The 13355-nt window shown below is 60.0% G+C and overlaps 1 protein-coding gene across 14 annotated transcripts; it reads right to left on the reverse strand.

Moving 5' to 3' along the window:
- Window positions 1-1611: 1611 nt before the first annotated feature.
- Window positions 1612-11537, reverse strand: CD276 (CD276 molecule). 14 transcript variants are annotated; one of them, XM_086848446.1, is made up of 9 exons: window positions 10522-10693; window positions 8676-8769; window positions 8103-8232; window positions 5829-6179; window positions 5418-5714; window positions 4132-4272; window positions 3511-3552; window positions 3071-3106; window positions 1612-2008 (listed from the first exon to the last, which is right to left on the reverse strand). In XM_086848446.1, exons 2-9 carry the CDS (start codon window positions 8736-8738, stop codon window positions 1986-1988), a joined length of 1083 nt encoding a protein of 360 aa, XP_086704572.1. In that variant the 5' UTR covers window positions 8739-8769; window positions 10522-10693; the 3' UTR covers window positions 1612-1985. The 14 variants fall into 14 exon arrangements, 10 of the variants coding, with proteins under 10 accessions (XP_086704572.1, XP_086704573.1, XP_086704576.1 ...); XR_015275631.1 differs by lacking the exons at window positions 8676-8769; window positions 10522-10693 and adding an exon at window positions 11452-11523 and having other exon boundaries at window positions 4132-4267; XR_015275630.1 differs by lacking the exons at window positions 8676-8769; window positions 10522-10693 and adding an exon at window positions 11452-11523 and having other exon boundaries at window positions 4132-4267; window positions 5829-6182.
- Between the last annotated feature and the right edge of the window lie 1818 nt (window positions 11538-13355).

Here is a 13355-nt window from a genome sequence, read left to right on the forward strand (position 1 = left end):
AATGTCATTCCCAACTCCAAAAGGGACAGTGAGGGGACCACCAAAACCCCCCAGGAAAGAGGAGCTGGCCTTGGGAACTCCTCCCCCCTCAATTCCCAACATTTTCCACCGGAAATATCCCTGACCTGGAGTCATTCATCTGGAAACGCCGGAAAATCCCACTTTTCCTGAGCTCCCTAATCCCGCTTTTCTACATCCAAACGCTGATTTTTCAGGGAAAGAAACCTGGTCCGGCTCTGGAAAATTAAGGAATCTGGAGCTCCAAATGCACTTGGGTGTTTTTCCCTGTTTTTCCAAGGTATCCAAAGAGGTTGGAGCAGCAGCTGCTCCCAGGACAAAGTCCCGGTGTCCTTCCCACCGGCTCCTCTTCCCACAGGGACAAGATCCAGAACATTCACATCCCGGAGCACTCCTGGCACCAGGCTTTTCCAAGGTTTTTCTGAGCCAAAAGTCTCCACCTCGGCTCCTGACTGTCAGTCCAGGTCGGAGAAGCTGCATTCCCAAGCTTTTCCAGGTGTCATCCCAGAGCCAGGACCGCGGGATGCGCAGAATTCCTCTCAGTCCAGCCCCGTTCTGAGCAGGGAAATGGAGCTTTCCCCATAAATTGTGCCGGATCCAATGTTTTTTTTATTTTTTGGGAATACTGGGGGGGACCAGCTGAGGAGGAGGAGGAAGAGGAGGAAGAAGAGAAGGAAGGAGGAAGAGGAGGAGGAGGAAGAGGAGGAAGAAGAGGAGGAAGAAAGAGGAAGAAGAGGAGGAGGAGGAGGAAGAGGAACAAGAGGAGGAGGAAGAGAGGAGGGGTCGGAGGCTCCCTGTGCGGGGAGGTCTCCGAATCCCCTCTCGGCAGCCATGGGGACCCTCCCTGCTCTCCCCCAGGTTTTCACCCTGCTCTCAGCCAAACCTTTCCTGGAGCGCTCCCTGTTGGGCTGGAGGGAGCAGGATTTGCCTCCCACATCCCGATCCCAGTCCGTAGCGACCATGGATGTCACCCCAGAGGGGACCAGGAATGCTGGTCCCAGGGCAGAAATGCCAGGACCAGCCATGGATGGTGTCCCCAGGGCATGCCCCAGAGCTATCCCAGGGTGGGAGATCACCGGCCACCACCTGGAAAAGCGGGATTCATCCCATGATCCTAAAATCCATCTCCCAGGGTTGGGATCGGGGCTAGGACTGCAAGCCAGTGCTGCCGGGAGCAGAGGCCTCTGGAAAAGCGCATTTGGGGCAGCTGGAGGCACCGGCTCAGGGATGGACAGAACCGATCCCAATCTCACCAGGAAGGAGATCTCGGCTCCATCCCGGCACCTCAGGAAGGACGGAGCCGGAGATAAAATCCTGGGATGGATCCACCGTCCGTCCCTCTCGATCCCAGATGCTTCTCCTGGGCTGGATTTTGGGAATGTTCTCCCATTGGATGCAGAGCTCAGGGAAGAACAATCAAAAATCATCTCCCACCGGGGTTCGGGAAGGGCCCCGGGAAGGTTTCCCTGGGAATTCCCACCCCATCTTGGCAGCGGGATTCAATTTGGGAGCCAGCTTGGGATTTTCCTGCAGGAATCCCGAGCCTCACACCATTCCTAGCCAAACCCCGGAGAGCACACGGAACCAGGAAGGTTCAACCGACATGATCCCAAATTTATTTGTCAAGGCACGAGAAACCCTCCCCAGATCCCGGATTTCAGAGCCGAGGAGCCCTCGGGGACTTCCCCTGCTCCGGAGCGGGAGCAGCAGCGGGATTGGGACACTCCAGCGGCACTTGGGGTGTGGCTGTGTCCCCCTCGGGGGGATCCCGGGATGGGCCCGATCCCACGGGAACAGCGAGTCCCCAGAGCAGGACCTCACCCGGCCAGCGGGTGCCTCCTTCCCAAAAAGCCCCGGGATCGTTCCCGGTGGGACAAATCCTGCCGGGATCCAGCGTTTAAGGGCAGAACGAGTCCAGAGGGACCCGCGGCGTCCGCACGGAGATCCGGTGGGAGATCCCGGCCCCGTCAATCGATCTCCTGCTCCTGGCCTGGGGGAGGGAAAGGGAATGGAGAGGAAAGACAGGAATAGGGAATTCCCAGGCTGGGAGTAATAAATCGATGGGTTAATTAATAGATAATTAATAAATTAATGAATGATTTGGCTCCACCCTCCCAGGGCTGCTCCAGACCCTGGGAATCGCAGTCAGGTGAGGTTTTATCCCTTCATCCCCATTCCCAGCTGGAAATTCCGGGAGGTGGTGTTGTTCCAGCCTCATTTCTGCTGGAAAAGTGGGATTTTTGGGTTGGGAAGCGAGGAAAAGAAGGTTCCTTCCCAAGGATATAAAAGGATTGGGAAGGGTTAATTCCCAGCAATAAAACTTGGGAATTCTAAAAAAGTAAATATTTAAAAAATAATAATATAAATTATTACAAATAATAAATAAATAAAATAAAGTAAATAATAAAAAAAAAATTAAAAAGTAAATTATAAAAAAAAGTATCTAAAAAGATTGGGAAGGGGGAATTCCCAATACTAAAATCAGCCAGCGGCAGAGGCCAAGCTCTGATCCCACGGTGAGGGAGGGAATGAGTGGAAAAATCATGATTTGGGGACAGGAAGGAGCTGGGATTGAGCAGGCTTGGAAAACTCTGGATCCTTTTCCAGGCTGGGATGGGAGGGGGGCTTGGGAGAAGAGGGAAAGGCACCAACAGGAGCTGCGGTGCCAATTCCCACGGAATTCCAGCTGGAATTCAGCATCAGGATGCTGCTGGGGGCTCCCTGGAATGGCAGAACCAACCCCAGCAATTCCCGTCATCCCAGCAAATCCATGGAAACAACCAAAAAACCCCAAATTCCTCCCAGGGCCGAGTGCTGGGAGGTTTTTCTCGATCCCCGAGTGGCCGGGAAAAGGAGGGATGAGGATGCAGGAGCTGCTAGATGCTGGAAGAAACCGGCAGAGCCCAAACCGGGCCGGAAACGGGAGCTGGGAATCCGTAATTTGGGAAATGCCGATGGAAAACCCGGGGGAAAATCCACCCCAAAACCCGACGAATGCTTCCCGCACGGATTTTAGGGAATTATCCCAGATTTGCCAGAAACATCCACTCACCCTCTCTGCTCTCCGTGTTTTCCAGCAGCTGCAGAGCTGGGAAAAGGGAAAAACATCCCATGGTCAATCCCACCCCCTTCCCGAGGGTTAATCCCAGCCCCTTCGCAAAGGAAATGGCTCCAAGATCCCATTTTTGGGGGAATAAACCCTAAAACAGCGACACTTGCTTCCAATTTCCCTGTGGAATTCCAAGGGTTTGTGGATAAAGGGAACCCCTATCATGGACCTGCTGGATGCTGGAAAACTAAGGAATTGGGAGGTTTTATTATGGAGTTCTGTCGTTTTGTTAAGGGTTCAGGGGGTTTGATTTGGGAATTGGAGGTTTATTAAGGAATGGGGAGGTTTATCTGGGATCTGTCAGGTCAGGAATGTCGGAAAAATCGGGAATACGGAAGGGGCTGAGCACCTGGAGCCACCCCAAACCAGGATCGGGCACCCACCTGTCTTGGGCTCCTCCCCCTCCTCATCCCGCTCCTCCGGCCCTGGAAAACAATGACCCAGAGGTGGGAAGCTCCCACCAAACCCCATTCCCGGGATTCTGTGGGTGCCTCCTCGGAGCATCCCTGTGATCCTGGGTTTTCCATGGATCAGGGCGGCACATTCCCAAAAATCCCAGTGGGAAAAGCCACAGCTCCGAGGGACGTCCGTGTTTTTAGCGCAGCTGCCACCTGGAGACGGATCCCTGGATTCCCCCAAAACCTTGGGATACCCTTCCCTCCCTCCAGCACCCACCAGGATCCCGGGAGTTTCCCACCCCCTGCCACCATTACCAGTGGGAAGAATCGCTGTCCCTGCTTCCCAGACTGGCGGGAAGGGGCCCTGCTCCCGGTTGAGCAAAATCCATGGAAAAAAGGTAATTTCCAAGAGTGGCACAGCCACTCCCGCAGCCGTTCTGGGAGCTTTTTAGGGAACAAATCCATAAAAACATGGAAAATGGCCCAAAAGGGAGAGGGGAAGGAGCCCGGAGCTGCTTCCAGAGGCGCTGGAGATGTCCCAGCCGCGGGAAGAGGGAAGCGGGGCCCAGCCCATCCATCCCTTTCCCAGGTTTTCCCCAGCTTTACCTGCGCGCTCCGCGTCCTCCCGGCAGCTCTCCCGGATTTTCTGGTGGCACACGAAGGCCAGGACGCCGAGCAGCAGCACCACGCACACGGCCAGGGCCACCGTCACCCACAGCGCCACCGCCGGGAATGCCAGGGGCTGGCCTTGCGGGAGCCACGGGAAAACACCCGGATCAGCGCCCGGAGTCAGCCCATCCCACATCCAGGGTGATCCCACATCCAGGGGGATCCCACATCCAGGGGGATCCCACATCCAGGGGGATCCCACATCCAGGGGGATCCCACAGCTGGGGTGATCCCACCTCCAGGATGGTTCAATATTTCAGGGTGGTCCCATCCCATACCCAAGGTGGTCCAGGGTGGCCGATCCCAAATCCAGGAAGACCCCACATCCAGGGTGACCTCACATCCAGGATGCTCCAGGGTGACCCAGCATTCAGGATGACCCCAACACCCAGGATGATCCAACATTGAGGGTGACACCACATCCAGGGTGACCCAGCACTCAGGATGATCCAGATGATCCAACGCCCAGGATGATCCAGGATGACCCCACATTCAGGGTGGCCAATCCCAAATCCAGGGTAACCCATCAGGGTGATCCCATCCCACACCCAGGATGATCCAACATTGAGGGTGATCCCATACCCAGGGTGATCCCATGCACATCCAGGGTGACCCCACATCCAGGATGGATCACGAGCCAGCCAGGGCAATGTCACCACGGAGGACCTGAAGGTCACCGGTGCCAACCCTGCCCTCCCCCTGTCCCAGGCTGCTCCAGCCTGGCCTTGGGCACTTCCAGGGATCCAGGGGCAGCTCCAGCTGCTCTCAATTCCATCTCAGCCCCTCCCCACCCTCACAGCCAGGAATTCCTTCCCACTGTCCCATCCATCCCTGGCCTCTGGCAGTGGGAAACCATTCCCCGTGTCTTGTCATTCCAATATTTTTTAAGCAGCTTTTCTCCACCTTTCTCCTCAGCTCCCTTCAGGCCCTGGAAAAGCCTGGTAGGGACCCCCAGATTCCAGAGGGAACCTAGGATACGGGACAGCAACCCCCAGGATGGCTTTGGGTGCCCGTGCCACCAGGGTCACCTCCCACAGACCCCAAGGGCAGCTCTGAGTGCAGATGCCACCAGGGTCACCTCCCCGAGGCTTCCAGGGTGCCAGCAGGGTCACCTCCCCCAGCTCCCCAGGGTCGCTTTGGGTGCCGGTGTCACCAGGGTCACCTCCCCGAGGTGGATTTAGTCCTGATGCCACCAGGGTCACCTCCCCCGGCCCCTGGCTCACCCGTGATGGTGACGGAAGCGTGGCCATGCTGCCGCAGCACGGCATTGAGCACCAGGCAGGAGTAGGTGACGCTGGGCTCCACCAGCACACGCAGGACGCTGCGCACCTCGAAGAGCCCCTCCTCATTGGCCACCTGTGAGGTGCTGACGTTGGCCGTCAGGTTGGCACCGTGGCCGTCCTGCCACAGCACGCTGGCCTCGGGGTAGCCGCGGGACGCGTGGCACGTCACCACGGCCACGTCGCCCGGCTTCAGGTCCTTGCTGGGCTCCAGGTGCACGCTGGGCTTGGAGTAGGGAGCTGCAGGCGGGGAGGACAACGGGGGGGCTGCGTGAGGATCGGGACGGGCTCTCCTCTCCTCTGAGGAATATTTTGGGGGTCCCCGATTCCACTGGGGGCTTTTCAGGAGCTCACCCGCCACCTGCAGCGTGACGGCGGCGCTGTTGTAGTCGCGCACGCGCACGAAGCAGGTGAAGCTGCCCTCGTCCGAGATCTCCACGCGCCGCAGCAGCAGGGACATGTTGCCCCGGGCCAGCTGGTCGTAGAAGAGCGAGGTGCGGTTGGCGTAGCCGCGGCCCTGGTCCTGCAGCCGGTCGCGGCCCCCGGAGAAGCCGTGCACCAGGCGCTTGGTGTCCGTCAGCTGCCAGATGAGGCTCAGCTCGGCCACGCTGAAGTTGGCCTCAGGCGAGAAGGAGCAGCGCAGGGTGGCATCGTGGCCAAACAGGGCCACCACGGGCTCCTCCGGCACCTGGATCTCCATGGCACCTGCTGGAGGGCACCAGGACGCACTGGGACGCCTCCAGGAGCACCTCCTGAGGTTTGCGCCTGGATGGCGTCCAAGAAATCCCAGGGATGTGCGTGGGAGGGACGCGTGGGCAGGTGGCATCTCAGGGGACATGCCACCCTGATGGAAGGGGGACAATCCCATATCCAGTACCAAACCAGGGGCACCTTCAGCTCCCAGGAGCTTTCAGAAACTTCCAGGAGTTTCCAGAAGCACCCAAAGGTGGATAACACCCAAGCAATGCCCATAGGATGGACACGTGGGCAGGTGGCATCTCAGGGCTGTCCCTGGCCATGCCGCCCTGATGGAAGGGGGACAATCCCACATCCAGCACCAAACCAAGGATACCTTCAGCTTCCAGGAGCTTCCAGGAGCACCCAAAGGTGGATAACACCCAAGCAATGCCCACGGGAGGGACACGTGGGCAGGTGGCATCTCAGGGCAGTCACACTGGGAGCAATTCCAGCTGCCAGGAGCACCCAAGGCTGGATAACAGCCAAGGAAATCGAGGGATGCCCATGGAAGGGACACGCTTCCGGCTGCCAGGAGCTGCCAAGGGCACCCAAACCTGCCCTGGAGCCAGGAGTGGCCCCAGTGGGGCAGGACAGGGTGGCAGCGGTGGGGACACGGTCCCCAGGAGGACCCAGCCCTGGCCAGGCTGGCAGGCGCTAGGTGGCACCAGTGCTCCAGCATGGTGCCAACTGGAGTGGCACAGCACCATCCCAGCTCTTCCCAGTGCCCTGGCACCATTCCAGCTCATCCCAGTGCCCTGGCACCATTCCAGCTCATCCCAGTGCCCTGCCGCCATTCCAGCTCATCCCAGTGCCATGGCACCATTCCAGCTCATCCCAGTGCCCTGGCAGGATTCCAACACATCCCAGTGCCCTGCCACCATTCCAGATCATCCCAGTGCCCTGGCACCATTCCAGATCATCCCAGTGCCCTGGCACCATTCCAGCTCATCCCAGTGCCCTGGCACCATTCCAGCTCATCCCATTGCCCTGGCACCATTCCAGCTCATCCCATTGCCCTGCCACCATTCCAGCTCATCCCAGTGCCCTGGCACCATTCCAGCTCATCCCAGTGCCCTGGCACCATTCCAGCTCATCCCATTGCCCTGGCACCATTCCAGCTCATCCCATTGCCCTGCCACCATTCCAGCTCATCCCAGTGCCCTGCCGCCATTCCAGCTCATCCCAGTGCCATGGCACCATTCCAGCTCTTCCCAGTGCCATGGCAGGATTCCAGCTCATCCCAGTCCCCTGGCACCATTCCAGCTCTTCCCAGTGCCCTGGCACCATTCCAGCTCATCCCATTGCCCTGGCACCATTCCAACACATCCCAGTGCCCTGGCACCATTCCAACACATCCCAGTGCCCTGGCAGGATTCCAGCTCATCCCAGTGCCCTGGCACCATTCCAGCTCATCCCAGTGCCCTGGCACCATTCCAGCTCATCCCAGTGCCATCCCAGCCCCATCCCAGTACCACAGAACAATTCCAGTCCCTTCCCATGGCAAACCCCTGCCGTGTGGGGACGAGAGCAGGGACAGGACAGGGAATTTTCGGCAAGATCCCGAGCTGGGACGATGAGGAGCGTGGGAAGGAGCCCTGCCAGAAAAAGGGCACGGGGCAGCCGGCCTGGCTCCAGCCACATCCCGAACATCCCGGCTCCGGCCGGATCAAAATAAATGCCAGGAGCCAGTCCTGCCGCGGCACTGCCGGCGGCTCTCCTGGGAAGCGCAATCCGTCGGGATTGAGTCCTCCTGTGGCTGCAGCACCGGGGTGTCCTCTGCTTGGAGGTGCCACCGGAGCACGGATCCCGGAAAAACACCGGGATGGAGCTGGGGGCACAGCTTTGTGGGGCTGCGGGTGGCACTGGGGACATCTCCTGAGCCCCACTCACCTGCCAGGCCGAGTGCCAGCATGAGCAGCGGGAAGAGCATCCTTGGCACCAGGAAAGTCGGGATGAGGAAGCGGGAGTGGGAATGGCGCCGAGAATCCTTGCGGGGAGGCTCTGCTCTGGGAAGCCTGAGCTGAGGGAAAACACAAGGAAATGCCTGGATGGTGCTGGGAAGGAGGGACACAGGGCAAGGGAAGCAGGCCGGGGATCCCTCACCAGCCATTCCCAGGGATCCCTCACCAGCCATTCCCGGGGATCCCTCACCAGCCATTCCTGGGGATCCCTCACCAGCCATTCCCAGGGATCCCTCACCAGCCATTCCCAGGGATCCCTCACCAGCCATTCCCAGGGATCCCTCATCAGCCATTCCCGGGGATCCCTCACCAGCCATTCCCGGGGATCCCTCACCAGCCATTCCTGGGGATCCCTCACCAGCCATTCCTGGGGATCCCTCACCAGCCATTCCTGGGGATCCCTCACCAGCCATTCCTGGGGATCCCTCACCAGCCATTCCCAGAGATCCCTCACCAGCCATTCCCGGGGATCCCTCACCAGCCATTCCCAAGGAACACCCACCCCGTCAGAAACCACGGGAAGCGGTTCAGCTCCAGCCTGGCACGGGCCAAGGGATCGCCGCATTCCCGGCAGCTCCGGAGGCGGCGGCCGTGCCCTGGGGAAGCCACGTGAGCCTCTTCCCTTCCTCGCTGCCGCTTCTCCTCCTCCCCTTTTGTTCCCGTCTTTCCCAGCTTTTCCCTGCAGCTCCGGGCCGCTCCATCCCCGCGCTCCAAGAGGAGGCGGCTCGCTCCCAGGCTGCGGAATTCAGCCCCGAACCCAGCGGGAGGAGCTCAGAGGGAGAGGGATGCGGATTCCCGGCTCCAGGGCAGCGGGGCTCACCCCTGCTGGCGGCAGGAAAACCCCCGGGACGGGATTGTCCCGGAAAAGGGGGGATTAAAGCGGAGCGGGATGTGGGGAAGGGGAGGGCAGAGCGCCCGGCCCCGCTGGCGGCGGCGCTGGATTCCCGAGGATCCCGCGTGACCCGCGCTCCTCTCGCGGCAGGAATGAGCTCCGGACACTCCCTGTCCCCTCCCTGTCCCAGCCCAGGGTCCCACTGTGTCCCTGTCCCTGTCCCCTCCCTGTCCCAGGATCCCACTGTGTCCCTGCCCTTGTCCCTGTCCCCTCCCTGTCCCCTTGCAGGCTCCCGCTGCCCGTCCGGAGCCGCTGGCACTGTCACTGTCACTGTCACTGGCACTGGCACTGGCACTGGCACTGGCACAGGCACAGGCACTGTCACTGGCACAGGCACTGGCACTGGCACTGGCACTGGCACAGGCACTGTCACTGGCACAGGCACAGGCACTGGCACTGGCACTGGCACTGGCACAGGCACTGGCACTGGCACTGGCACTGGCACTGGCACAGGCACTGGCACTGGCACTGGCACTGGCACTGGCACTGGCACTGGCACAGGCACAGGCACTGTCACTGGCACAGGCACTGGCACTGGCACTGGCACTGGCACAGGCACTGGCACTGGCACTGGCACTGGCACCGTCACATCTGTGGGGTCACGCCTTTCCGGGGGTGCAGCGGGAATAGCCTCGGCCTCATTCCCTAAAAATCCCCTAAAACTGGGGAAAGGGCAGCGCCAAAGGGCAGCCCGGCTCAGGTCCCGCGGGAACTGAGGCACGAGGGGGGAAACAGACATGGCGAATGGGAGAAACTGAGGCACGAGGGGGAAACTGGGGCACAAGGGGAAACTGAGGCATGGGGAGAAACGGAGGTATAGAGGGAAATTGAGGCACAATAGGGAACTGAGGCATGGGGAATGGAGAAACTGAGGCAAAAGGAGAGGAACTGAGGCACAATGGGGAAACTGAGGCACAGCAGATGGGGGAAACTGAGGCCCATTTCTACCCCAAGAGCCCTCAGAGAGTTTCCCCTCTCCTCCCTTCCCCAAAAGCAGGAGGCAAAGGAAATCATCCAGGTTTTTCCATGACCCCCATCCCTAACTTTTCCCAGAGGGACACGCCCCAGGGAAAGGGGGATCCGTGGTGGGAAAGGCCGAGGGGGCATCACACCGTGCCCCAGAGAGGGAAACCCTGACTCATCTCCCTTGGAATCCTTCCCTTTTCCTGGGAATGTTCAACAAATCTGATTTTCCAGGTTTAGTGACCTCTGGTCCCCAACCTTCCTGCTGGGAATGTCGCCGTGCCGTGACTCAGTTTCCCCAGGCCTGCGGTGGGATCCAAGGACAAAAGACCTGAGCTCAAGCCGGGATATAAGGAATGCCAGGAAAACTTCTCCTGGATGTGCCAGGGATGGCTGAACCCTCTGGAAACCCGAGGAATAATTGAATCCCCTGGGAATACGTCACCCATTCCCTGTTTTTTTATAATCCCCAAATTATCCACGGGCTAATTACCACCCTGAGGCACCAAGGAAAGGACCCAGGAAGATCCCTGCCTCTCGGCCCCGCTCGATCCCAGTTTTTGGGTCTCTGTTCCTCTTCTGGAGCCGAGAGCCCGGCTCTGCTCAGGACTGTTTTTAGTTCCCACTCAAGTTCAGGGCGTGCAGGAGCAATCCCTCACTTGGGACTGTGGGGAAAGATGGGATACAGCTCCCAGATCCCAAATCCCAAATCCATGGCAGTGCGGTGTTTGGGGTCAGGAAGGGCCGAGGATTCACCTGGCAGGAGGAAGGGACGAGGATTTGGGGCTCAAAGGAAGAAGGAGTGGGGAGCCCTGGACAGAAGGACGGGACAAGGATTCGGGAGGAAGGGATTGGGATTCGGGAGGAAGGGATTGGGATTCGGGAGGAAGGGATTGGGATTCGGGAGGAAGGGATTTGGATTCGGGAGGAAGGGATTGGGATTCGGGATGCAGAGGAAGGGTGGGTGAGGGTTATCCCATGGCTCGGCGCGGGGAAGAAGGGAACCGGCACTTCCTCTCGGGACTTTCAGCCCGGGATAGCCGAGAGGGCGCTTCCAAAGGGATTTCCAAGCATCCCGGGGTTCCAGCTTCCCCGCACCCACCCCCGCCGCCCCCTGCGCCCGGCACTGCCCGCAGCGGGGCCGGGGGGACCCCCGCAGCCCCCCAACCCCCGCGGGGCTCCCCGAGCCCCCCGGCCCCGCTCGTTCCGGCTCTGGGGAGCCCCATTCATTCCGTCCCTCCCTCCCTTTCTCGCTCCGGCCGTCCCGGAACCCCGCCCGGCGCCCGGAGCCGCGGCCCGCGGGAGGAGCGGCGGCCGCGGGGAGGCTCCGGTCCCGGGGGAGCTGCGGGGCCGCTCCGCTCCCCGCCGGAGCCCGAACCCCCCGAGCCCCCCCGGGCCGCCCCCGGGACCCCCCGGCACTCACCGGGCCGGCGGCGGAGGCAGAGCGGGCAGCGGGCGGCGGCCCCGGCTCGATTGGCTGCGGCAGCTTCCTGCCGGGAGCGGCGGGAGGAGCCTGGAACCGGGAGAGGGGAGAGAGGGGAATGGGGAGCCGGGAGAGGGAACTGGGGAACCCGGAGAGGGGATTGGGTAGCCCGGAGAGGGAACTGGGGAGACCAGGAAAGGGGATGGGGAAGCCTGGAGATGAGGACTGGGGAGCAGGGATATCAGGGAGCAGTGAGCCAGGAATTGGGGAGCCCGAGGGTTGGGCTACAGAGCTGGGAATTGGGGTTCACTGGGGGATTTGGGGCGCAGGGAGCAAGGGGAGCAGCTGGGGGATGTTGGGGTGACAGAGCCTGGGGAGCAGGACACGGCAGTCCAGAGGGTTGGGGTACACAGGGGCAGGGAATGTTGGGGTGCACAGAGCTGGGAAAACGGGGTGCTTGGAGCCCTCAAAGCTGGGACATGCAGCACAGAACCAGGGGGTTTGCAGGTCCCAGATTTGGGATTGGGGTGCACAGAATGAGGTATTTTGGAAATGTCAGATTCGGGATGAGGTGCACAGAACCAGGGGTTTTGGAGATCTCAGTTTCGGGATGACCAGGGATTTTGGAGATCTCAAATTTGGGATTGGGGTGCACAGAACCAGGGGTTTTGGATATCTCAGTTTTGAGATGACCAGGGATTTTGGAGATCCCAGATTTGGGACTGGGGTGCGCAGGACCAGGGATTTTGGAGATCCCAGATTCGGGACAAGGTGCACAGAACCAGACTGATCCATCTCCTCTGGGGAGGACAAAACACAGCTGGAATGTGGCAGGTGGAGCCCAGGCTGCTTCCCAGGAAGATCCTGGTTAATGATTTCCCCACGCCCTGCTGGGCAGAAGCTGCTGCTGGGACACGGGGGCAAAACCCCAGAAGTTTTTGGGAGCCGGGGAGGGAACACCCAGGAGGGTGCTTTGGGTTCCTGCCTCTGCTGCAGAGCAAAGGAAGCTCCTCACCCTTTTAATTACAGGGGAAAGCTGCAACAGCCAAAGCTGGAGAGCTGAAAATTAGAAGGCGAGTTAAAATAACCCCAGACGTGCTATTTTTAGACCATTCCATGTTTTTTTCCCCTCCCCCTGGCAGGCAAGGGAGGATTTTGCAGTGAAGGAGGTGCTGGAAGGCTGTGACCTGGGCACCCGCGGGGACAGCAGCAGAAAATCCAGAGGATTTCTTGGAAGGGACCTTCAGGATTGGCTCATCCCTCCCCCTGTCATGGTAGGTGCTCCAAAGCTCTGTCCAGCCTGGCCTGGGGCACTGCCAGGAATCCAGGAATCCGCAGCTGCTCTGGGAATTCCAGCCCAGGGTCTCCCAGCCAGGAATTCCCAATATCCCATCCATCCATCCATCCATCCATCCATCCATCCATCCATCCATCATCCATCCCTGCCCTCTGGCACTGGGAGCCATTCCCTGTGTCCTGTCCCTCCATCCCTTGTCCCCAGCCCCTCTCCAGCTCTCCTGGAGCCCCTTCAGGGACTCTCAGCATTCCCTGGATTTTTCCCTTCTCCAGGGGAACATTCCCAGCTCTCCCAGGCTGGTTCCAGCCCCGGGAGCAGCTCCAACCCTCGGGATTCTTTCCCGGAGCTCCAGGTCCCGCTGCTGTTGGAGGCGGACTCTCACCTCTCCTACATCAAACCTCAAGATCAAAATCACAGGCGGAATCCAAGAAAAAGACAATAAATCCCCCCAAAAAGGTATCCTGGGATTCCTGGCCTCATCCCGAGTTTGTCCCTTCTCCCACTGCTCCAGCTGCTGGAGGCAGCAGCACAACTCTGATTTCTCAATCACAAGGGCAGCCCTGCTCCTCCTGCAGTTTGAGGGCACAAAGGGAGCTCTGAGCACCTG

This window comes from Cyanistes caeruleus, chromosome 13 (genome assembly GCF_971803275.1).
Source record: "Cyanistes caeruleus chromosome 13, bCyaCae1.hap1.1, whole genome shotgun sequence".
Classification (NCBI taxonomy): domain Eukaryota; kingdom Metazoa; phylum Chordata; class Aves; order Passeriformes; family Paridae; genus Cyanistes; species Cyanistes caeruleus.